The sequence below is a fragment of the Dryobates pubescens genome, chromosome 37 (assembly GCF_014839835.1).
Source record: "Dryobates pubescens isolate bDryPub1 chromosome 37, bDryPub1.pri, whole genome shotgun sequence".
Classification (NCBI taxonomy): domain Eukaryota; kingdom Metazoa; phylum Chordata; class Aves; order Piciformes; family Picidae; genus Dryobates; species Dryobates pubescens.
Genome location: NC_071648.1, coordinates 852770 through 878227, shown reverse-complemented (window position 1 = coordinate 878227; position 25458 = coordinate 852770). Strand labels below are relative to the sequence as shown.

The following is a 25458-nucleotide window of genomic DNA, read 5'->3' as shown; positions in this document are numbered from 1 at the left end:
CACTACATATGTTAAAGGCATGACCTTACCAGCAGGAATCTGTGCTGTGACTGAAGTGTACTGACATTCTGCAGTTCATGCTGTGGCTTTGCTGTCATATGTGTCAAATGTACAAGTGTTTAAATGCCACCCCATGCATTTTTCATTTAAAAGAGACTTCATATATTTTATCATTATAGTTAATATTAATTCTTTTTCCACAGGGACCTCCAGGCCCTATCGGAATGATAGGCCCAGTTGGCCCACCAGGAAAAGATGTAAGTTCACTACGATGATGGTGATGATGCTTAGTAATTGGGAAGAAAGTAAGTTCATTAAATGGTAATAGAGCAGAGGACATTGGTACCATTGTATTCAAGAACTGTTAACATTTCCCTGTTTCTCAATTTGGGAAACTAGATTTGGCTTACAGTAGGTATAAATGTCCATCCCCCCAAAAGTTCCCTTTTTAGTGGCCACTGTGATAGGCACTATTGTATTGTATTTGGTTTGGTTATTTGATTTGATTTGATTATTTGATTTGATTTGATTGATTGATTTCATTTTTTACAATAAAATCTAAGCATGAAATATGCTGTTTTGATCTGAACCAAAATAAATTAGTTTAGGAGAAAGGCAGACAGTAGTGGTAGTTGTCTGCTCCCTTCGAGTCTTGCTTTGACTTTTACGGCTGTTCAAACAGCTTCTGTGTCACAGACGGGAGTCCTGGGTAGGGTGTAATAAAAGGAAGAGAAGCAGCTAAAATGTTTTTGTCCATTTTGAATGCTTCAGTGTGAAAAGCAGGTTTTCTGTGATCATCTCTTCCTAAATGTTGGCTTGAAATAAATTAGATGTTAACCAAAACCTTGTTAAAATCTGAGTTCATAGAACCTGGCACTGTGTTTCAGAGGGCAGTCACGCAGCGAACCGTCACCCTGCTATCATCGTCCCCGATGTCTCTGGTGGAATTTTCACCTGCTTATTCAGTCTTGCCCTGATCTGCTAGGAGTGGTTCTTTTTAGCAGTAACTGGAGCAATATTTAGAGTCAATAAATAAATAAATGTTTTCTTTCAACAGGGAGAACCAGGAAGACCAGGCAGAAATGGAGACCGTGGAATCCCTGGATTACCGGTATGGAAAATCCCCCAGTGACAAGGGTCCTCTAATCAAAAGTTTTCCTTTTCCCATTTTAAGTTAGTCAAGTGAACTTGACACAGAATGAATGTTGGCTTGTGCCCTCCATGACTTATTAGTCTTTCTATATTTGTGTTTTTAGGGTCACAAGGGACACCCTGGGATGCCTGGGATGCCTGGGATGAAAGGCCAACGAGTAAGTGTATATTGGGTAGAGATGAGTCTGCGACTCTGCTTGAATTAGGGAGCTATTGTGCTCTTTCAGTTATTGACTCCCAGCTGAAGAGACTAAATAATGGGCAATTTATGGACCTTCTATAAGAAACACTATTAAATTGCATGTAGTTACCTCAATTGTAGAGCTCTTCCCAACTGCTGGGGCTGATGCATCGTTACCAGGAAAGCAGCAGCTCTTAACTAATGGCCGTGGAGAGATGGAGGGCCGGAATCTTCTTTCAAGGAGAGTTCCAATAGCTGATAGCACTCACTATTAGAAATATGTCCCTTTATGTGAGTTTATTTGGAAGCTTAACCTTTTGCCAAGAGTTGAGTTTTCCTTAAGGCAAGAGAACTATTATTCACAGATATGATTTTTCCTTTTCCACAGGGTTTTGATGGAAAAGATGGTGCCAGAGGTGAAAGTGGTGCTCCTGGTCCAAAGGTAAAAACCCACAGTGTCATCTTTGCAGTAGGTAGAATAACATCCTCCATCATTTGCTATTTTGCTGTGCTTTGCATATTGCACAATTATAAATCTAAAATACTCAAGAAGCTCATTGAATATCTCCAAGAAAAGCATGAGAATCACTTCAAAGGAGTTAGACTTTCTCAACCACATCATGTCCTTGTTTCACAGCAGTAATAAAGATGAGATTCCAAAATGAAAGGACATGCCTGGGTCACCTGACTTTATTCTATAATAGTAAAGGACTGATTATTATTTTTCTGTTTAAATATTTCGTTCTGACACTTGTTTAGGCTTCTTGGGCATCTGGCACTTGCTCAGACTTCCAGCACTTGTGTAGGCTTCTCAGACCTCATAGACCTCGGCTCATGCTGAGGGCACTCAGTACCACACAGAAAGGGGCAACAGATTGGGCTGCCCTCTGTCTCTTACCCTTGAATAAACCAATAAATGTTCTCACCAAAGTTCATTCTGGGATTGGTGTTTTCTTTCCATAACAGGGTGAAACTGGTCTTCCTGGAGCAAATGGATCACCAGGCCAACCGGTAAATACGTGTATCCTTGGGGCTTGGGGGAGTGTGGCTGGAAAGCTGTATGGCAGAAAAGGACTTGGGGATTCTAACAGACAAGCAGCTGAATAGGAGCCAGCAGTGTGCTCAGGTGGCTGAGAAAGCCAATGGCATCCTGGCTGGGATTAGAAATGCTGTGTCCAGCAGAGGCAGGGAGGTGATTGTCCCCTTGTGCTCAGCTCTGGTGAGGACACTCCTTGAGTATTGTGTCCAGTTTTGGGCACCTCAATACAAAAGAGATGTGGAGGTGTTGGAGTGATGGCAGAGGAGGGCAACAAAGCTGGGGAAGGGCCTGGAGAAGAAATCTGATGAAGAGTGATTGAAGGAGCTGGAGCTACTTAGTTTGAATAAGAGGAGGCTGAGGGGAGACCTCATCACACTCTACAACTACCTGAAAGGATGTTGTGGAGAGGCTGGTGCTGGTCTCTTCTCACAGGTAATTAGTGATAGAACAAGAGGGAAGGACCTCAAGCTGCAGCAGGGCAGGGTTAGACTGGACATTAGGAAAAAAGTTTTCCCAGCAAGAGTGGTCAGGCACTGGAATGTGCTGCCCAGGGAGGTGGTGGAGTCCCCAACCCTGGATGTGTTTAAAAGTGGTTTGGATGTGGTGGTTGGGAATATGGCTTAGGGGTGAACCCTGTAGAGTAGGGTTCTGGGTTGGACTTGGTGATCCTGAGGGTCTTTTCCAACCTGAATGTTTCTGTGATCTGTTGGTTAACTGGGTTGTTCATCCTTATTTTAGCTTTAATGACCCCAACATGTTGCATGAGCAATACTGAGATGTGTAAATGGCAGCAATGTCTCTTTGCTTGGCTGTATTATTTTGGAAGTCATCTAACAGACCCCTTTTCTTACATTTTCTAGGGACCCAGAGGTCCAGCAGGTGAAAGGGGAAGACCTGGGAATCCTGGTGGCCCTGTAAGTACTGGTGGCTTTTCTTCTTATTCAGAAGCAGCAGATATTTTGTTTCAAAAGGTTGAAAATTTCCTGCTTTATGGATTACCTTCCAACAGCTGTAATGCAAAGGATTAGAAATTTGTGTGGCATCTGTAAAGTCATACATACAGAATGTATCTTGTCATACCTGGAAACCTTTCACTCCCCAGTTAAAGAGGTAACCCTTCTAACTCACGAGAATTTCACTATCTTATTTTCTATTTCTTTTTGGTTTGTTTTGTAATTAATAAACCATACATTAAGGGAGAGTTCAGTGTTTCAGCATAAGCTCAGGTTCAGCCAAGAGGAACAGGGAAGAGGAGCAGAAGCAAAGGCCATAGCAGAAAGCAGAGAGAGGGAAAAAATGCAGTCTCTGAAGTAACTGAAAGGGCTAAGTTAAAATGACTCTTTGAGACTAGGGGCTACATTCTTTACTCTGTAGGGAGTCATAGTGCACAGTGTCCAACACAATCAACCAAGCACAGCTGAACTACAATAACCAGCACCTTGTTCATACAAACACTACATAAGCTGATCAGCAGACCTGGTCCAACATGCCCACAAGAGAGACAGCAGGATTTAAATCACACTACTGTTTGTTAAGTTATTGGAATGAAATTGTAGTCTTCTATGTGAAGCAGAAGTCACTGTTGCTTTGAAACAGACACTGTACAGTAGCCAGAGTTTCAAGGCCCAGCTTGACAGGGTGCTGGGCCATCTCATTTAAACTATATTCTTGCCCTGAAAGGTTGTACCAGATGATCCTTGAGGTCTTCCATGACTCTATTGTGCTCTTCTTTATTTAACCTCAAGAACTGTGGACAGAGATGATGCTCTGTAACTGCTATTTAATAAAAGTGCATTTCTGCACCTTGCTGTCTCATCATCACACTACAAGCATTGGCTATGCCTTCACAAATTATTTAGTTAATTATTATTTTAGAATTTCATAGCTGAGGAATCCTTGGGTTGGTCAACCAAGTGGGAATGTACAGACAGGAAAAAAGAGGGTCTGTGAGTCATGGGCATTAAAGCATGTGGGTTCTGTGTCTGGATTAGTGCTCTGTACTCAACACCTCTCTTCTTTCTGTAGGGTGCCCATGGCAAAGATGGATCTCCAGGAGCAGCAGGCCCACCTGTAAGATGACTTACAAGTATTTGACTCCTAAGTATTTGTGTTGCTCAAGTCCAGTTACTTCCAGCTGATGCTCTGCAGTGCCAGCAAACCCAAAACTTGGGGTGCACTGGTTGAAGAAAGAGCATCTTATTGAATTGCATTTCAAAAGTCTGTTGGTTAGGATACTTGAAGCACAAGGTGCAAGGTAGAGCTCTAGCACTGTCAATCAGAAAAATGCATAAATCCCAAACCAGATTATTCTCAGAGATCACAGAGGTAGATAGAATTGCTTCTCTTGGTGCAGGTCAGATTTGGCATGATCTTAATAAGCACATTATTGAATTGTTCTTTCCCATCCACCTAGAAATCTGAGTGGGTCCACTTGTATGTGTAACAGCTAGACTGTGGGGTTTCTCCCCACCTACACCTTTTGTTTAATTAGAACCTTTATTCTTTAATGGCAGCTTTCATGTCTTGTTTTGGTTTTCATTTGCAACACAGAAACTTATCTGAACATAAATAAGTCAGGGTAGCTAAGATGTAGGTGTGATATTTTAGGACCAGACAAACTTCTACAGCTTGATTTATATTTGCCATTTTGCCAGGTGTTTCCTTACTCAAAGTCCCATAATCAGGCATTTTAAACTTAAGATTGATTCCATATGGCTTCAACCTTTTGCATTAATGGTATTCCTTTCACTTTTAAGGGTCCCCCAGGTCCCCCTGGAACTGCAGGATTTCCAGGCTCTCCAGGTTTTAAGGTATTCATCTGTACAATTTGATCCTTTCTCTAGTTAGCCATCTAGCACCTCTCTGCACATTTGCTTTAGGTGTCCTTTTCCTGGCTGCTCTTACACTGTTTGTAAGCCTGAAGTTGATGTGTTTTCATATACAGCAAGAGTCAAACCTTGTCCTCATCACCTTCATGAACACTCACCCCAAAACACCATTGATTGGGAGATCTAAAGCTTTATGCAGCATGTGACCTTCCCACAACTAGAAGAGTTGTGCAGCAAGTGTTGGCTGGAGTGCATGGGTGCCCTGTGCCTCAGCACTGCACTCACTGTATTAGTTTGGCTCTTGCACTCAGATGGTGGTGGTGGTGGTAACCTTCTTCCCAAGTCACACAAAGATGCCACAAGAGAGGAAGAAACTATGAATCTACTACAGATTGCCATGGAGACAAGAGTAAAGTGCATTCATTTTCTTCTTCTACCTTTTTTTTTCTGTAGGGTGAAGCTGGTCCTCCTGGTCCTGCTGGTTCTAGTGGTAGTCCAGGAGAGAGAGGAGAACCTGGTCCTCAGGGTCAGGCTGGGCCACCTGGGCCTCAGGTACATAAATACAACACGGGAAGGGAGAAGTGTGCCACCTGCTCTTCACAAAACCCTGCATGTCTTTTGGTTTAGTCTTAGGTTAGCAGCATTGGTAATTTATAGATCTCTTTTTTCAGGGCCCTCCTGGAAGAGCTGGAAGCCCTGGCAACAAGGGTGAAATGGTGAGTACTTTTCACATCGCTGTCTTTTGTGGCACTGTGTTGGGGAGGATTGCTATTTGGCCTGGGCAGAGTCTCACAGCTCTCTTCATCCTTGTCTACTGTTCACTCTTGATAGGGACCTTCAGGTATTCCTGGTGCTCCTGGTCTGCCAGGTGGCCGCGGTCCTCCTGGTCCTGCAGGTGCAAGTGGAAATCCTGGGGCGAAAGGCTCTCCGGTGAGTTACCAAATAGTCATGAAACTGGTTGTAGAAACAAACATGAAGGTAGTAGTTCTGATAATACTGAAAAAAAAGACTGCATTGAATTTGTCCCACTCCTTTGGCATGGTGCAATGCACTATTTTATAATAAAATGGGATAATAAAAAGAAACAGTTTGGTAAGAAAATTAAGTGACTAAAATAAACACAATTGGATAATAAAAACCTAAAATTATCCTTATAAACAGCTCCTCTAAAATGGCTGCAGACAAAAATCTGTTGGTTTAAAACTCTAATTTCACCTGTTTAAACTCCCACAAGCTGAGTCTACAGCTCATCACACCTAGTGAGTTCTACCTACTCTTCTACTGTCATTTACCCCAGCAGGCTCTTTGCTGGCAGCCTTGCAACACAGGAAGTTCTTTGTCACAGAACCCACTCGGGAGCTTCAAGCAGAAGTCTCAATAATGTCTGAAATAGCTCAGAAACAGTCTTAAAACTTTACTCAGTGGTGTTTAAGATTGTATTGCTTCTTTCCTTTACTGGATCTTCAGGGAGCTCCTTGCAATCCACATCCACCTTCAAGCAGTGCATGCTAACTCTTTTGCAGAATGGGAAACACTAGGAATGAGTTAATAATTTGAAAGATATCTTGACTAATTCTTAGTATTTTAGTACATCTAGAAGCTGTAGAACAACTCCCTGTTGAAATTTTCTCCTCTTTAGGGAGAGCCTGGTAAGAATGGTGCAAAAGGAGATCCAGGCCCAAAAGGCGAGCGTGTAAGTGATTTTAAACTGTATTCAGAGACTTCTTCCAATGAAGTCTGACCTGAACCACTCTCCATATAAAGGGCTGGGGTGGGGTTGGGTTTGGGGGTTTTTTTGAGATTTCTAACTGCACTGGTGGATTTGCCAGGGTGAAAATGGCACCCCAGGTGCTCCTGGACCTCCTGGTGAAGAAGGCAAAAGGGGTGCAAATGGCGAACCCGGCCAGAACGGCGTACCTGGTACACCTGGAGAAAGGGTAAGCTGTTGCAGGTGACCATACACATGAGGTACAGCCTAAGTCAATGCAAAGACAGCACAACCTGCTGTTCAAAATGCTTTCAGAAGAGCCTTGGCTCCATATCAGTTAGCAAATTCCAGCTGTGAATCTGGATTATGAAACGGGGGAGAATTCCTCTCTGGTTCCTCTACTGCATTGCAGCACTCAGATTTATTTCAGTCTGAAAGAAATGAATGCATATGTATATAAATTAATTATATACATAAATTACAAATATTAATTAGATCTATAAAATAGAAATTTTGTTTACATATACATATATAAAGAATACAATTTGATGGATGGAGATATAGATATATATATATATATAGAGAGAGAGAGAGAGAGAGAGATGAATCAGTAATCATATATACCTGGAAGCTGTAGCAAAAGATTTGGGCTGAAAAGCAAACATAAACTGGGAGAAGTACATAGGGCAGCAAGTGAAATATACAAACTCTGCCATTCTTTCTCGATTAACAAAAACAATGACAAAGTTTCAGCTCTGAAAAATTAAGGCAAGTCCTTCCACATTCAACACAAGTCAGCACCTTTATGATATCTTTTACTGCCAACTGTTGGTTTGGGGGGTATTTTGGCTGGTAGATTTGATAACTTTCTAAAGAGCTGTTGCACAAAGTAGTTCCTGAATTGCTTCACTCAATGGAATAAACAGCAACACCCTTTAACAAATTTTAGATTCCTGGTCCCATCTGAACCAAAGGAAATTGTGCTGATCTATCCAGAACTCCATTTCCATCTATTTATTTCATTAATTTTCATAATAATATGCCTAATGCTATATAGACTAGGAAAAAAAACCCAAACCAAGCCAGCTTCCACTGCCCAAGTTACACTGACATCCATCTTCCATTCTCTTGTTTGGCAGGGTTCCCCTGGTTTCCGTGGCTTACCTGGTAGCAATGGACTTCCAGGTGAAAAGGTATACATCTTCCACAAAACCAGCCCTCAAATTCTGGAGAATCCATGGAGAATTTCAGGTCCATGGCTGATTTCCTAGCTGTGGATTCCAACATGTCTTTTTCTTCTCAGGGCCCTGCAGGCGAGCGTGGTAGCCCAGGTCCTCCCGGCCCCAGCGGACCTGCGGGAGAGCGTGGACAAGATGGAAACCCAGGTCTTCCTGGAATGAGAGTAAGACAGGATGTCTCCATGAAAATGAGATAAACACTCTCAGAGATGTCTCATCTGAGCTGATACAATAAAGGAGTCCAAGTAAATTTTTTTCCTATTAATTCACAGAATTAACCAGGTTGGAAAAGACCTTTGAGATCATCCAGTCCAACCTACCACCCAACACCATCTTATCAATTAACCCATGGCACCAAGTGCCACATCCAGGCTTTTTTTAAACACTTCAAGGAACGTGACTCCATCACCTCCCTGGACAGCCTCTTCCAATGGCCAATCAATCTTTCTGTGAAGAATTTTTTCCTAACACTCCTTTACATGTATTTGTATGGCAAAAAATAACCATGCAGAAACCTGGGGCACTCAGAGAACATCTGTCACAAGTGAATGAGGAAGCTTAGGTGAAGCTGAACATGCTCTCCAGTTCACACAATCACAACATATTGCTTTAGTGTGAATTAGCACTGGATGATTGACTGTATTATGCTTATGATAAAATGCATGATACTTATTATGTTTAATAGGTATCTAGGTCATTGTATTTAAATATCTTTATATTTAAATTACTATTTAAATGGCTAATTAAAGTACTGTTTGAGGACAGACTGAGGGAGTTGGGGTTATTTAGTCTGGAGAAGAAAAGGCTCTGAGGAAACCTAATTGTGGCCTTCCAGTATCTGAAGGGGGGCTACAAGAAGGCTGTAGAGGGACTGTTTACACAGGCCTGGAGTGGTAGGATGAGGGGCAATGGTCTGAAATGAGAGAAGAGCAGACTTAGATTGGGTGTTAGGAAAATGTTGTGCACCAGTGGTGGAACACTGCAACAGGTTGCCCAGGGAGGTAGTTGAGGCCCCATCTCTGGAGATATTCAAGGTGAGGCTCAACAGGGCTCTGGGCAACCTGATCTAGTGGTGGATGTCCCTGTTTACTGCAGGGGGATATGACTAGATGACCTTTGGAGCAACCTTCCAACCCAAACCATTCTATGATTCTGCAATTCTATGATTTTTACCATCTGAAACCAATTTTCTTCCCAACCAATCACAGAACACGATTTTTTAATGCATGTCTGATGCCTTGCTTGTATACAATGACTCCCAGAGAAACCAATGAACTCCTAACAAAATAACTTTTTAGCTTTCTCCCTCCCCCTTTAATGGGATGGAAAGAAATGTGAGGAATTGAAATTTTGATGAATTAGGTTAAAATCAAGCAGGGAGTTGAAAAGGTTTCCTTCTGTTTCTATTTCTATATTGTAACTTAATGCTGCTCATTTTAAAGTGAAGAAGAAAACTCTCTTTTTTTTCCCCTTCAATTGCAGGGTTTGCCCGGAGTTCCAGGGAGCCCTGGGGGTGACGGGAAGCCAGGACCTCCAGTATGTACATTGTGCAATATATTTCAGACTAGCCCTCCTACTGACTTTACCCTCATCCCCCAGTATCTACATGACAGGTTGTTATCACAGCCAGATTAATTGCCTCTTTTTATGTGTGTTGCTGTTTCCTTTATCAGAGCACTCCATAAACCTTGTCATTTAATGCTGTTTAAACCCAGAGTATACAGAAGCTTAGCTAATACACACATAATAAACTTTGACAGTGCCTTCAGCCTGATCTCACCCTCACTCTTTAATGAGGCTGAAGTCATATCTTCATTTCTTTTTCTCCCTTATCCCAGGGTAACCAGGGTGAATCTGGCCGCTCTGGTCCACCTGGTCCTCCAGGTCCACGGGGTCAGCCAGGTGTGATGGGTTTCCCTGGTCCTAAAGGCAATGAGGTGAGTGGGATTGCTTCAGTTCTCTTGTGCTTATGCTTGGCCAGCCAAATGTTAGGATAAATTGCTCCATAGTGGGGTTATATCTCATGCTGCAGCTTTAGGTTACTCCATGCTGAGTAAAACAAGTGTTTTAAGTGTGATCATTCTCTTTTGTAAGGGTGCACCAGGTAAAAATGGAGAAAGAGGCCCCGGAGGACCACCTGGAACACCTGTAAGTCTCATTAACACTTGGTTTAATAACCTAATAATGGCATACATTATATTAATTGATGATAATTTGCTGAGTCTTCTAAAAATGTTATCAACCCATAACCATAGCCTGATTTTGTCTTTGTATAGGGGCCTGCTGGGAAGAATGGTGATGTTGGCCTCCCTGGTCCTCCTGGACCTACTGTAAGTGTGGTAGTGCCATAATTAAGGCAATTATCATTTATTGCCAAAGTGGTCTGACATCTATGGACAGAGACTGTGAATTTAGGAGAATATTTTTAATGATATAAAGAAATGTGCTTTTGTGATGGCCAATAGAAGACCTCTCCCTTACCATTGGTTTAATAAATTAATACTCAAAACTTTGTTAGGAGAAACCTGAGTTGGGTATACCTGGTCTAAGTCGAAATGCAAAGTCAATTTAGAGCTCTGGGAGGTGTATCATCTTTTCCAAGTGAAGCTGATTATTGCTCCCTTTAACCTTTATAGCATTCCAAATTAGTGTCAAGTACAGTTGTGACTGCTGAATTGCATCTAACAGTTGGAGTGAAGAGAGCGAATGCCAGAGCACCACAATACATTAGCCTTGGGATTGTGCAGTGTGCAGCAGATGAAGATAAGGACATGTAGCTGAGCGGGGGGGTGGGGGGGTTCTGTGCTGCAAAGTTCTCAGACAATTTCATTTTATTTTTCCCCCTCTTTTTCTTTGATTGCAGGGTGCTTCTGGGGAAAGAGGAGAACCAGGACCAGCAGGTCCACCTGGCCTCCAGGTGCTGTGTGTTGATTGTTTGCTGAAACATCTAAACAATTTCACTAGAATGCATGTCATCACATTTTTGAAGTAGGAAATAAGACACATCAGCCAAAAAAAAAAGCCCAAAATAACAAAACTGATTGCCTAGCATTTCATAGTTGCAAACCAGAGGCTGGCTCAGTAGATTATGCTGCAGAAAACCTCTCCTGATCAAATGAGTACCTCCTCCTTTGTAGAGGAATTGGAAGGAGGTGGGAACTCATAAGTGCCTAATAAATAATGCTAGCTAAGAAACAGAATAATTTATCTATGTAATATGAATGATAATGTTGTTCCTTCACATAGGGATTGCCTGGTGGACCAGGACCAGCTGGAGAGAATGGAAAGCCTGGAGAACAGGTAAGCAGGAATTAAGCAACAAAAAAGTACATGAGAAGTACTTCCTAGATTATATTTCCAAGTTCACTATTGGCATTCTTCAGAGAAATCTGGTTTCAGGGATAATAGACCAGAGAAACAGGGTGCTAATCATAATGTAGATTCAGTAAGTAAAGGGCATGGATAAATTGCATTTGTTTTCTCATAAACAGGGACCCAAAGGTGAAATTGGAGGCCCCGGGTTCCCAGGCCCTAAGGTAACTCATACAGCAATGGGTTCTCTGATGACACAAGAGAATTAACAACCTGTGAGCCCTGAAAGCAAGCAATAACACATTTCTTTGGCACAGGGTGAAAATGGTATCCCAGGTGAACGAGGTGCACCTGGCCCCCCAGGACCTCCTGGAACACGAGGTGGGCCAGGTCCTGCTGGCTCAGAAGGTGCCAAGGTATCCACAGACTTGCTTATTTTCCCACTCTTACTCCTGGTATTCAAGTTTTTGTTTGCTTGTTTGTTTCCCTAACTACTTTTTGCTTCTCTTTAGGGTCCTCCCGGACCTCCTGGTGCCCCTGGAGGCACAGGGCTGCCTGGCTTACAGGGAATGCCTGGAGAAAGAGGAGCTTCTGGAAGTCCTGGACCAAAAGGAGATAAGGTAACAGACCCACATTTTATGCTAATTTAGTGTTAGCTTCCCACAGGGCACTGAATTTGTTCATAACTTCACTGCTGGCTTGATTTCAGAGGTGCTGACTGTGTAGCAGTACTGTTGACTTAGTAGTGTGATAAGGGTTCTGTATGTTGAAAAAGAAAGGATTTTCCCCCTGGTTTAATAGAAGCTTAGATATTCTGCTGTGCTAGACCTCTTTGGGGAAGGGTATATCCAAACAGATCTAGTGAAGCTAATAAACAGTAAGAACAGTTTGTGCCATGGGCAAATAGCTTGGGCAAATAGACTGCATTTTGAATCAGTTTGGTGGTTTGCTCCACCAAAGTATTCAGTATCTGTTGCTGAATACTGAGCAGAATGTCATCCCCAATTTTACACTCATGATCACAATGAGGAAATATGGTTAGTGAGATATCCTCAGTATGAGATCCTCTCCTCAATAATGTTTTCATTCTTCTCTCCCTCCCCTTCTGCTTGCCTTTTGTTTCAATGCTTTGTATGTTTTATTCTTGTTAGGGAGAACCTGGTGGCAAAGGTGCTGATGGCATTCCTGGTGCAAGAGGAGAGAGAGTGAGTAGCCTTTACCCATCTAGCAGTTTATCAATTAGCTTCACATAGTCTACACTTAGAACATGAGTAAACTAACAGTGAATAAAGACCAGGAGAGGTAAAGTATTGATCCCATTGTGTTACATCCCAGCAGTGCCAAACTGGTTTTGTGTATTTGACTGGGTTTTGTGATTGCAGCTTTCTGGCTAGATATAATAGAACTTTTTGCAAGCAGAAGATTACAATTTATTTGGACTAATTTTGGGGGGAGGCAAAGCAACAATGCAAAAGTAGAGAAGATGTTCCTAGTTTCCTAAATCCAGCTGACTGATGAGGAGAATGCTGGTGATAATGAAATGCAACAAGACGTCATGGTAGTAAGTATTCTCATACAGAATACAGCCACAGGTTACTGTATCTGATCTATTTATACATCTATATGATGTATGCACATAAAATAGACACTTGAGATGTATCTAATGAGTACATGCTGGTGCCCTCAACACAAGGACATGGACCTGATGGGAGCAGGTCCAGAGGAGGGCCATGAAAATGATCAGGGGGCTGAAGCACCTCTCCTATAAGGAGAGGCTGAGAGAGCTGGGGTGGTTCATTCTCTGAAGAGAATACTCCAGGGAGACCTAATAGCAGCCTTCCAATACCTGCAGGGGGCCTGCAAGAAAGCTGGAAAAGGACTCTTTACAAAGGCCTGCAGTGATAGGATGAGGGCCAACTGTTTGAAACTAGAGAAGAGTAGATTTAGGTCAGACATTAGGAGTAAGTTCTTTACCAGTGAAATACTGGAGCAGGTTGACCAGGGAGGTAGTTGAGGCTCCCTCCTTGGACATATTCAAGGTGAAGGAGGCTTGACAGGGCTCTGGGCAACCTGATCTAGTGGAGGATGTCCCTGTTCATTGCAGAGAGTTCATTGCTGGGTGACCTTTGAAGGTCCCTTCCAACCCAAACCATTTTATGATTCTATAGACATCAAGATATTGAGGGATAATACATAAAATTGCAGCATAAGGTGAGCATTAAATTCTGAAGAAAGAAAAATGTCAGGGAGCCAGTCAAGAGAGGCTGAACATATACAGAATCATCACAGAATTGTCAAGGTTGGAAAGGACCTCAAGGGTCATCCAGTTCCAACACCCCTGCCGTGGGCAGGGACACCTCACACTAGAGCAGGTTGCCCAGAGCCACATCCAGCCTGGCCTCAAAAACTGAAGAAATGTGGGCTGATAATCTACATAAAAAGTTAGGGCAATGGATCACATTTATTGCCTACCATATAAAGAGACCTATAAACCTCAGGTGAGTTTGGATTAGATTTAGATGGGGAGGGGGGAGGGAAAAATCAAATCAATGAGCTGGAGCTTTGTCACACTGCAGTATGGGATATCTTGGAGCACCGTCCCAAAATGCAGTGTGCAACCACACGTTGGCATTGGAGACTTACTGCCATTTCAATACATTGAGCAGCTTGTTTAGACTGGAAGGTAAATGTTGTTGATCAAAATGGAGGAAATGACACTGTCACCTTGTGATACAAAAGAGATTCTTCTCTAATTGTTTAGGGTAACGTAGGCCCCATCGGTCCTCCTGGCCCTGCTGGCCCACCTGGAGACAAGGTAAAGCAACCTCTATATTGGTGTTTGATACTGTGGAGTCACACTGGTGGCTGTCTCATGAGAAGAAGGAAAACATTTAGTAATCATTCTTGTTCCTTACAGGGAGAGACTGGCCCAGCAGGTGCCCCAGGTCCAACAGGCTCCCGTGGTGGTCCTGTAAGTGATTGTACTTTTCCTCCAGTATAACTTTACCATGGCTCCTTCAGCCTAGAACAGGCATCAGCGTTGCACCTACCCTATCAGGAACACATGTGGCTTGAGTTCAAAATAAGCCAAGCACAAGCAGCTTGTGTTGGCTCTTGTGGTTTACAGGTGCTAAGGACTTGAGAAAAGCGGTGCTGTTAACACTGTAAAGAGGTCAGAGGGCTGTGGTGACAGGGCAGGGCAAGACTGTGAGCAGTAGTTGTTTCCATCTTATCTTACGGTTAAGTCAACGTTAAAAAATGCCTTTAGTCTTTAGATTGATAAAACAGCACAGCTGGGTCTCACTTGGGTGTGGGCTCAGGGCTTATGCAGTTGGAAGTGAAATCAGTTTGTCACATTTAAGAAAATGATCAGATAATTTCTGCACAGCTGTTTTGAAAGCTCAGGAGCAGCTTCTGTTTTGGTTTGGGTTCGGTTTGGTTTTCTTCAAAGTCTGATAAGGCAAAGAAAGTTAAGTAGTATTCAGGGGAGCATTCTCTAACGAGGAAAGTGAAGACCTTCTTCCTAACCTCTTCCATTGCTGATTTTCTACAGGGTGAACGAGGAGAACAAGGTCTTCCTGGACCTGCTGGCTTCCCTGGAGCTCCAGTGAGTAAAAATACTCAAAAGCAATTGAATGTGGTCATCAGTTTCCCTTGGTTCATCCACTCTCAGAAATGTTTGCTGTAACCCCTGCAACATCCATACCTGCCACATATATGGGATCCCTTTGCCACTCTTTCTGTACTCAGTCACTCACAGAGCAACATTTCTTTAGCCTTCCCTTCCTGTACTGGGAGACTTTCAGAGTTCACCTTAACTTACATTAAATTGAGTATTTGAATTCCCTTCAGAAGAGTGTCTGGGTAAAATTTCTCACTACAGTGCTACCATTTATATTTTGGAGTCATGAAGTGGTATTTTTTCTCCAGGGCCAAAATGGAGAACCTGGTGGGAAAGGAGAAAGAGGCCCCCCCGGTCTAAGAGGAGAGGCTGGACCCCCTGGAGCTGCAGGTCCACAAGGTGGTCCTGGTGCACCAGTAAGTTTTTGCTGCTCCTTGTTGCTAGAAGTTCTCCCTCAGTCTAAAGGTGTCTGGGCCCACGTGCAAGCATTTAAACTGTCTGAAGCTTAATGACACTTCTTATGATGTCAAATGATTCACCAAATAATTTGCTTGATCCATTTCCTTCCATGTAGGGTCCACCTGGTCCCCAAGGAATAAAAGGAGAACGTGGATCTCCTGGAGGCCCTGTGAGTATCTCTCTGATTTAGTCACTGATGAATTTATCTATTGCAACAAAAGTGTGATGCAAATGAAAACCAAAACCTCCAGCGATTTTGATACTGACAGCTCACAAATAATGAAAGTCTTCCAGAAGGAGTAATTAAAGTTGAGGTGTTTAGTGATCTGGATCACACTGGCTGTAATATGAGTAAGGTGCCAAAACAGGTGTTGGCACAATGGCCCAAAGCTCTAACAGGGCTTATCTCAGCAGTCATTTGATTTAGAGACCATCTTGGCCAAGCTTCTAAGAGCCCATCACTTGACTTTGGAGGAACATATGGGACCTTTCCTTGCAATCAGTTTTCAATGTTTGTACACTTCTTGCTGACATTTAAATGAGGTTTTAAGCAAACCAGCTAAATCTAATTCAAGGTCATATAAAAATGACTTTGATCAAGTTGTTCCAGATTTCAGAAGATGCCAACTAAAATTATCAATTTCTTCTAGGGTGCTGCTGGTTTCCCTGGTGCTCGTGGTCTGCCCGGTCCCCCTGGAAGCAATGTAAGATGTCTTATCCCTTTCCTTTTGTTCTTACCTTGGGGATGTATATGGGCATAGAATCAATAAGGTTGGAAAAGACCTCAAAGATCATCCAGTCCAAGCTGTCACCCAACACCTCAGGACTACTAAACCATAGCTCCAAGTGCCACATCCAATCCCCTCTTGAACACCTCCAGGGATGGTGACTCCACCACCTCCCCAGGCAGCACATTCCAATGGCTAACAACTCTCTCTGTGAAGAACTTTCTCCTCAACTCGAGTCTAAACTTCCCTTGGCACAGCTTGAGACTGTGTCCTCTTATTCTGGTGCTGGTTGCCTGGGAGAAGAGACCAACCCCCTCCTGGCTACAACCTCCCTTCAGGTAGTAGTAGACAGCAATAAGGTCTCCCCTGATCCTCCTCTTCTCCAGGCTAAACAACCCCCTCTCCCTCAGCCTCTCCTCACAGGGCTGTGCTCGAGGCCTCTCCCCAGCCTCGTTGCCCTTCCCTGGGCACATTCAAGAGTCTCAATGTCCTTCTGAAATTGAGGGGCCCAGAACTAGACACAGTACTCAAGATGTGGCCTAACCAGTGCTGAGTACAGGGGGCACAATGACCTCCCTGCTCTTGCTGGTCACACTATTCTTGATGCAGGCCAGGATGCCATTGGCCTTCCTGGCCACCTGGGCACACTGCTGGCTCATGTTCAGAAGGCTGTCAGTCCTCTATTTGAATGAACAGTTTTTCACCTACTGTCTTATAGTTACAGATAGATGCAAATTAGAATATTCCTGACTAAAGAGTGACTTTAATGATACCTTAAATAAAACCCCACTGTCATAGAATCATAGCATGGCTTAAGTTGGAAAGGATCTTAAAGCTCATTTACTCAACCCCCTTTCCATGGGCAGGGACAGCTCTCAACTAGACTGCTGCTCAAGGCCTCAATTCTGTCCATTGATTGGCTAAGCTAAGAGTTTTAATGAAAGTCATTCTGCATGTGTCTAAGACACCAACCTTAAAGATATATGGTCTGAGTGACTGAAGACATTTTCAGGCTCTGCTACTCTCTCAAAACTCTGTGGCAGAGCAGAGGGCAAGGAATGTGTATCCTGTGTTGTATATATTACAACCACTGGGTATCCAAAATGTGCAGATGTTCCATTAGGCAAACCTTATGTTGTGGCAGCAGGGAGAAGAAAAAGGTAGGTGAAAGGATTCTCTTTATAAGACCAGATCCAATTTAGGTACATAAATGCTGGGCCCTAAATCCACTCTGAGGCAATGACTCAAGCCTGAAAACATCAATACAGCAAACGTGTGCTACTGTTTCAGATAATACAGCTCACCCTCTTCTTTTTCAAATTATTTTTAGGGCAGTCCAGGCCCCCCTGGTAATGCAGGGCCTGCAGGCAAGGATGGGCCTCCTGGACCCCCTGGTAGTGCTGGTTCTCCTGGTGGTCCAGGACCTGCTGGAATAAGAGGTGAACCCGGCGCACCAGGAGAGAAAGGGCCACCAGGTGCACGAGGAGAAAGGGTAAGCACATGTTCAGCCAGGGACTGGACATGGATTAAGTCTGTCAAGAGTAAGAAGTCACCAACTGAATGTTAAAGATGCTCAGTTTTGACTGATCTGACCTTTTCCTAAACAGGGTGCACCAGGGGAACCAGGTCCTCAAGGCATCGTCGGAGGCCGGGGTAACACGGGTTTGCCAGGGCTGCGTGGCCCCAGTGGTCCACCTGGTATGGCAGGTGCCAAGGTGAGAGCATGTAGCCTCAAAGCTAGCACAATGACCTGCTAAAAATAGCTTAGGGATACAAAAATCAGAGAATCATAGAATGGCAGGGGTTGGGAGGGACCTCTGGAGACAATCTAGTCCAACCCCCATGCCAAAGCAGCATCACCTAGGGCAGGCCACATGGGAAAGCATGCAGGAGGGGTTCAAAAGTCTCTAGAGAAGGCGACTCCACAATCCCTCTGGGCAGCCTGTTCCAATGCTCCATCACCCTTACATTAAAGAAGCTACTAATAATGAGCATGCTTTGGGCTTGTTTGATGCTTCCTAGTCCAGAGACTGCAGAACGGACAGTCGTTTCTATTCACATCAGTAAAGTCAGGCTTTAAAACGTCTGGACACCAGCAGCTGTGGGGCATGAGGTTGTCTTTAATCCCTATTACCAAGACTCCTGGACTAGATTATCTAGAAGTATATAACCAGCTTCACCCCACTCAAGGAGGATCAGGGCCTATAAACTCCCCTCCAGGCAAGATTTGAATCATAGTTTCACGTCCTGCAAGTTGTTTACCTTTGCTTAAATCTCAGTATGTTTCTTGCTTAAATATTATGACCCAAACAGAAAGACACTTCCCCTTCCTTCCAGGAAAGCTGGTGTCAGGCTTGGTTTGTGTGTTAACACTAAGACAGAGATGGATTTGTATGTTTTTCTTAACTGCTTTGGGGTTGTTTTGTGGGTTTTGGGTTTGGGGTGGTGGGTTTGTGGGTTTTTTTGGGGGGGGGTTAGATCAGAAGAGACATATCCATTTATTATTCCTTAGATAACAAAACAATAAGGAACATTACTCGGGGTCAAAGGCCTTGCATGAACGTTACCAGCAATGAAGAGAAACCAGTTTAGCCAAGCTTTTCTCTTTCCTGAGTATTCACAATCACCAAAGGCAAACTGGCTCTTCACTTGGTTGTGTCTCCTTCATACTCATGCCATATTCATTTGAAGATGTCTAATATGATGGTGTTTCAGTGTCTGAAACCAAATATTTCCCCTTCTGTGTGCAGGGTGAAGATGGTAAACCAGGCACCAATGGTATCCCAGGAGAACGTGGTGCTCCTGGTCCACAAGGGCCTATTGGACAACGAGGCTTACCTGGAGAACCTGGCAGAGATGTGAGTAGAGATGTGTCAGACCTTTCTGCTAGCCTGTGAGGTACAAACAGGAGGCTCAGAGAGTAAATATAATTCAAGATTCCCAAAGCCTCCTTCAGGTGCCTGATGCACAGGGGCCTGGGTAGGTTATGTTCAGGGGGTGTAGCCTGATGCCTCTGCTATAACTTTAACTACCTCTGGGTAGTAAAAAAATCTGTCTCACCTGGAACTGGACAAGAGGCTGCACAACCTGCATGCCTAGACAACAGTATGGGTCTTACAGACCTTTCATGGGCTGCTCCACCTCCAGGAATTCTTCTTTCTTGAAAACTCTGCCTTTCTTTGTTGAGCACTATTTAAGCTTACTGGAAAACAAGCTGTCTGCACTTCATCCAGTTTATGACCAAACTGTACCACTCTTTTTCCCCAGGGTAACCCTGGCTCAGATGGCTTGCCTGGACGTGATGGATCCCCAGGAGGCAAAGTAAGGAATCACCAGGATCTTTAGAGTGTTATTAAATGCTGTGTGGAGATGACAATACACATAGTCCTGTGCTGTGTAACTTATTCCTGGAATCTCTTGGGCTCCACTGAATGTATTCTGTATGTTGTAGTTCTGTAAGCCATCAAATTTATTATCCTGTCAACTGTCACTCTCTGCAGGGTGACCGTGGGGAAAATGGCTCTCCTGGCCCTCCCGGACCTCCTGGTCACCCTGGGCCTGCAGGTACCAGTGGTGCTCCTGGAAAAGCTGGGGAAAGAGGATTTCAGGTGAGACCAAATAGCTTACTGCTTCTTTACCTGCCTTTCCTACACACAGCCTATTTCACTCAGGAGTCAAGTCAGCGTTTGGAAGAGTCATGCATTTGTCACTGCCATAGTTTCTTGGCACTGAGGACCTCTTTTACAAGAGTATCAAGGGGAAAGACATCAGAGTTTATGTTCCTGATAACTGTATAGAAATTAAGCTCCAAATCCACACACTCCTTAGGATGCCAAAAAGCACATCATCCCACCAGGCCCTATCTGAATTTCCATCATCCCACCAGGCCCTATCTGAATTTCCATCATCCCACCAGGCCCTATCTGAATTTCCATCTCCTCTGGTGCTCTTGCAGCACAAGTGATGTCATTTATTTAAACTAAGGGAGTAACTTTGGAAGTCTTCAGATGATTTCAGAGAAGTGTTGACAGCAGCACAGCCTGAGCACTGAGAACCTCACAAAAGACAGAGAGGTCTGTATCAGTGCCTACAACAAGCTGAGTGAGTCTAACATTGGTAGAAAAAGGAACTGGCCAACATTCTTGCTGACTTGACTCTGTGTGTGTGTGTGTGTGTAGTTTCCCTTTGTTTCCAAACAGCTGCTGGCTTTGAATATCCTACTTATGTGGAAGTAACAAAGCACCTAGGGAACTCTATCCATACCATCTTCTTCTTTTTGTGTCACAGGGTCCACCTGGCCCCCCTGGCTCTAGCGGTCCTGCTGGTGCTCGTGGTCCTGCTGTAAGTCGTGTTTAAAGTGTCTGAGCTCCCACACACTCGCTGTCTCCTGCTATTTGGGCACTCCTCTCATTTCTCTATATATTCCTTTAATTGCAAACCTATTCTTAAAGGGTCCTCAAGGTCCTCGTGGTGATAAAGGTGAACCTGGTGAACGAGGCAGCACCGGCATAAAGGGCCATAGAGGATTTCCTGGTACACCTGGTCTCCCTGGGCCTCCTGTGAGTACTTTTTCATTGAGCTGGAAATGACACCTGCTCTTAGTTTTTGTGGGTTAGGTCCCAGGGAACAAGTTCACCTTAACTGATTTACTGAGGCATGAAAAAACCCCAATTAATTCCAAATAACTTGTGCAACTTGATTGTGAAATGTGTTCCAAAGTCCAGATTCCCTGGATCACCCTGAAATAAGTAATCATAAAGGACTGGAAGAAGCTGCTAGGAGCTGAAGCTGAGTTTGCTGTGATGCCTTTCAGCTGTGCATCTGCTTTTGTCTGGATCAAACATAGGCTAGTCCTGATTAGCATTAGGGATTGAAATATCCATGCTTGCTAGAAATCTGTGCTAGAGAGAGAACTAAGCTCACAGCAAAGCTCAGAGGCCAAATGTCCCTCTTCTGCTAGCAATTTATAAGGGCAAAACAGGCAAGAGATTGTTAACTACATCACCATTTCAAACAATTCTTATCTAGCTGCTTAAGGCTGCCTGATAGGATCCTACAGGAAGGCTGGAAAAGGACTTTCCATAAGGGTGCCTAGTCACAGGACAAGGGGGAATGGTTTTAAGATGAGGGAGAGCAGGTTTAGACTGGATCTTAGGAAGAAGATCTTCAGTATGAGGGTGGTGAGACTCTGGAATAGGTTGCCCAGGGAGGTTGTGAATGCCTCTTCCCTGGGAGTGTTCAAGGCCAGGCTGGATGAGTCTAGGTGAGAGGTGTCCCTGCCCGTGGTGGGGAGGTTGGTGCAGATGACCTCTAGGATCCCTTCCAACCTAAGCCATTCTGTGGTTAATGTCTAAGAGGGCTGAAGGGTAACAGACAGGCACAGATTAGGTGTTTGTGACAAGGACAAATTCAAGAAGGGATTTCTACTGAAAATACCACCCATGGTACAAGTGAGAATCAAGAGAGCAAAACTCACTCAACCAATCTATCCAAGGCAGCAAAAGGATGGATGTTAACTCTCACACCACCAACATCACTCTGCTTGACCACACAATATACCCTGTGTCACATGAATGAAAAAGCAATCACCTGATAAATTCTCATTAACACTGTGACAGAGCAATGCTCCATAACATTTAAACTTGTGACTTAGTCCTTGGCTGTGCATAAATAGAGCAATTTTAGTTACTTTTTAAAATGCATTTGGAGACAAAAGTGTTTGCCAAGCCATCTAAAGAACTTTCCTGGTAACATGATTAAAACTGCAGATTTTTGAGCCTGGAGTGGTCTCTTCTTCTGACTGCAAGACAGCATCCAAAGCTCATTGGTGTTGGTTGGCTTTCTTGCATTCTGGATATCGCATCATTAACATTTTCTTCATAGAGAGAACATTTGATAGCTCTTGCTGGTTAAAGACTGGCAACCATTCTCTCTCACTGACTTTGTTCATGTAACCTCCAAGATGTTTTAATATCTTTATTTAAGGTAAATCCAGCTAATTCCATGCTAGGAAGTGTATGACTGACTTGTCTTGTCTTCACAGGGTCCCCTGGGTCCACAAGGAACAATTGGAAGTCCAGGAGCTTCTGGTGCACGGGTAAGGAAAAATTCTTTGCTTAGCATAACGTGAAGGAAGAGTTGAGCTGAGTGGTTTAAAAGGTGATTAAAAAAAAGATAAAGAAAAAAAAGACACCTTTCAATCAACCATTTTAACAGGAAACAGCTGAAGAAAGGGAAAACACCTTGATAAAATGCTGGGACGTGACCAGAGAAGGGCCAGGAGGATGAGCAGAGGGCTGGAGCACCTCTCCTATGGAGACAGACTGAGAGAGTTGGGGCTGTTCAGTCTGGAGAGGAGAAGACTCTAAGGAGACCTTATTGTGGCCTTCCAGTATCTGAAGGGGGCTACAAGAAAGCTGGGGAGGGACTTTTTAGGGTGTCAGGTAATGATTGGACTAGGGGGAATGGAGCAAAACTGAAAGTGGGTAGATTGGATGTTAGGAAGAAGTTCTTCCCCGTGAGGGTGGTGAGAGTGGCACAGGTTGCCCAGGGAGGTGGTAGAAGCCTCATCCCTGGAGATTTTTAAGTCCAGGCTGGCTGTGGCTGTGAGCAACCTGCTCTAGTGCGAGGTGTCCCTGCCTGTGTCAGGGGGATTGGAAGTGGATGATCCCTGAAGTCCCTTCCAGCCCTGGCATTTCTGTGATTCTGAAATAGAAACGTTTCAAACAGCTCACAAGGTATTTCTGAATTTGACATTACCTGTTAAACTATTTTGACCATAATGTTTATGTTCAACCTTGTTTTAGGGCCCCCCAGGACCATCTGGGCCACCTGGAAAAGATGGTAGAAGTGGCTATCCAGGTCCAATTGGTCCTCCTGGTCCCCGTGGTAACAGAGGTGAAAGCGGCCCTGCCGTAAGTAGATCTTTAGGGATTGTTCCTGAATGCCATGGCTTGATAGGGATGCCTCAAAAAAAAACAGAGTGAGGACCTCCAGGAGGTCCAGAGAGTCCAGCCCCCTGGGTGGACACAGCAAATGATGTTATTTCATTCCCATAATGCCTTGCATCTCCAATATAAAACTGAACAGCACAAGCTGGACACCCCCACATACACCACTTCTCCTTCACTCTATCCCTTCCCAGCTGGCTCCCTGACCTTGCTTTGCATGGGAACTGGGCTTGGAGCAGCCTAGCTGGGGCTAGAGCTGGCAAGAGAATGTCTAGCTGCAAGTACTGCTGCACTGGGCATTGTGTTAGAGTCTGCTCCATGCAAGGGGAGGCAGGAGATCCATGTCAGAGCACAGACTCCCCCTGTGTCTTGGAAGCTATAGAATGGCTTTCCTGGACTCCTCTAGAGACCACTGGCACAATCATTTCTTCTAAAGCAAACAAAGGGTTATTTTCCAGATTATGGTGGAGAGGGCTCCTTCTCCTTCCCAAAGCCCATGCAAAGAGAAGGGCTCTCACAGGGGGACAAAATTAGGAAAATCCCAGTTTTTAGGAAAATAAAGGCCTGTAAAATGTAACAGAAGTTTGCACACACCAAGAGCCACTGTTTACTGGGTAAGTGCATGAAATAGTTACGTGAGGACTCTCACTTTTCAAAGATCAGGGCCCACACAGACTGTGATCTCTACTCAGCATTATGGTCACTGCTTTTTTTTCCACTTCAAGGGTCCCCCAGGCCAGCCTGGTCTTCCAGGTCCCGCTGGCCCTCCTGGTCCCTGCTGCGGTGGTGGCGCAGCTGCCCTGGGTGCAGGTGAAAAAGGTCCAGTGGGCTATGGGTACGAATACAGAGATGAGCCAAAGGAGAATGACATCAGCCTGAACGAGATCGTGTCTTCCATGAAATCAATCAACAACCAGATCGAAAACATCATCAGCCCTGATGGGTCGCGGAAGAACCCGGCTCGGAACTGCAGGGACCTCAAGTTCTGCCATCCCGAGCTCAAGAGCGGTAGGCTAAGCTTTTATTTTCACCAGGAAGTAGGTCCTGGGTTTTCATCTTGACTGCTTGTGGGGGGTTGGAATTACCACCCCCTCCCCCAACAGAAAATCGCCAGAGCAGCTCAGATGTCTGCCCATGGTGCAGTCAGGTTATTCGTTAAATGTATTAAGCTCCTTCCTTTTTTTAACTACCTCTAGGAGAGTACTGGATTGACCCTAACCAAGGCTGCAAGATGGATGCTATCAAAGTCTACTGTAACATGGAAACTGGGGAGACATGCCTCAATGCTACCCCCAGCACTGTGCCAAGGAAAAACTGGTGGACCAGTGAAAGCAGTGGGAAGAAACACGTTTGGTTTGGAGAATCTATGAATGGAGGCTTCCAGGTAAGTCGCTGGTGTGGAGTCTGGAGCACAGCCCTGTGAGGAGAGGCTTAGGGGGCTGGGGGTGTTCAGCCTGGAGAAGAGGAGGCTCAGGGGGACGTTATTGCTCTCTACCACTACCTGAAGGGAGGTTGTAGCCAGGTGGGGGTTGGTCTCTTCTCCCAAGGCACCCAGCACCAGAACAAGAAGGCACAGCCCCAAGCTGGACCAGGGGAAGTTTAGGCTTGATCTTAGAAAGAAGTTCTTCCCAGAAGGAGAGACTGGCAATTGGGATGGGCTGCCCAGGGGGGTGGTGGGGTCAACATGCCTGGAGGTGTTTAAGAAAAGACTGGATGAGGCACTTAGTGCCATGGACTAGCTGATTAGTTAGGGTTGGGTGATTGGTTGGACTTGATCTTGGAGGTCTCTTCCAACCTGGTTGATTCTGTGATCACCACTTAGCAGGCCCCAAAGCAGCACACATACTGTCCTCCTGGACATCCCAGCATACTCCAAATCACTCCTGAAATCTAACTGAGCTGAACAGTTGGTGGGTGAAATAATAGCTCCATAGGGCTGTGCCTAGAGGTGATCACACCAGAGCTGTTGTGTTTTGCATTCTGCAGTTCAGCTACGGCGATGCTGAGCTGCCAGAGGACGTCTCAGAGGTGCAGTTGGCCTTCCTGCGCATCCTCTCCAGCCGAGCCTCCCAGAACATCACCTACCACTGCAAGAACAGCATTGCCTACATGGATGAGGCCAGTGGGAATGTTAAAAAGGCTCTGAAACTGATGAGCTCTACGGAAAGTGAGATCAAGGCTGAAGGAAACAGCAAATTCACCTATGCTGTTCTGGAAGATGGCTGCTCTGTAAGTAAATGA

At 44.5% G+C, this 25458-nt stretch overlaps 1 protein-coding gene across 1 annotated transcript; it reads left to right on the top strand.

The window, feature by feature from the left end:
- Nucleotides 1-19: 19 nt before the first annotated feature.
- Nucleotides 20-25458, top strand: COL3A1 (collagen type III alpha 1 chain). The gene is made up of 44 exons (XM_054177008.1): nucleotides 20-46; nucleotides 204-257; nucleotides 1058-1111; nucleotides 1257-1310; nucleotides 1722-1775; nucleotides 2300-2344; nucleotides 3233-3286; nucleotides 4398-4442; nucleotides 5129-5182; nucleotides 5654-5752; nucleotides 5872-5916; nucleotides 6032-6130; nucleotides 6840-6893; nucleotides 7030-7137; nucleotides 8048-8101; nucleotides 8212-8310; nucleotides 9629-9682; nucleotides 9985-10083; nucleotides 10241-10294; nucleotides 10423-10476; nucleotides 11010-11063; nucleotides 11393-11446; nucleotides 11638-11682; nucleotides 11776-11874; nucleotides 11971-12078; nucleotides 12610-12663; nucleotides 14220-14273; nucleotides 14376-14429; nucleotides 15012-15065; nucleotides 15389-15496; nucleotides 15655-15708; nucleotides 16190-16243; nucleotides 17598-17759; nucleotides 17875-17982; nucleotides 19018-19125; nucleotides 19535-19588; nucleotides 19768-19875; nucleotides 20555-20608; nucleotides 20719-20826; nucleotides 22311-22364; nucleotides 23074-23181; nucleotides 23943-24225; nucleotides 24414-24601; nucleotides 25204-25458. Exons 1-44 carry the CDS (start codon nucleotides 20-22, stop codon nucleotides 25456-25458), a joined length of 3642 nt encoding a protein of 1213 aa, XP_054032983.1.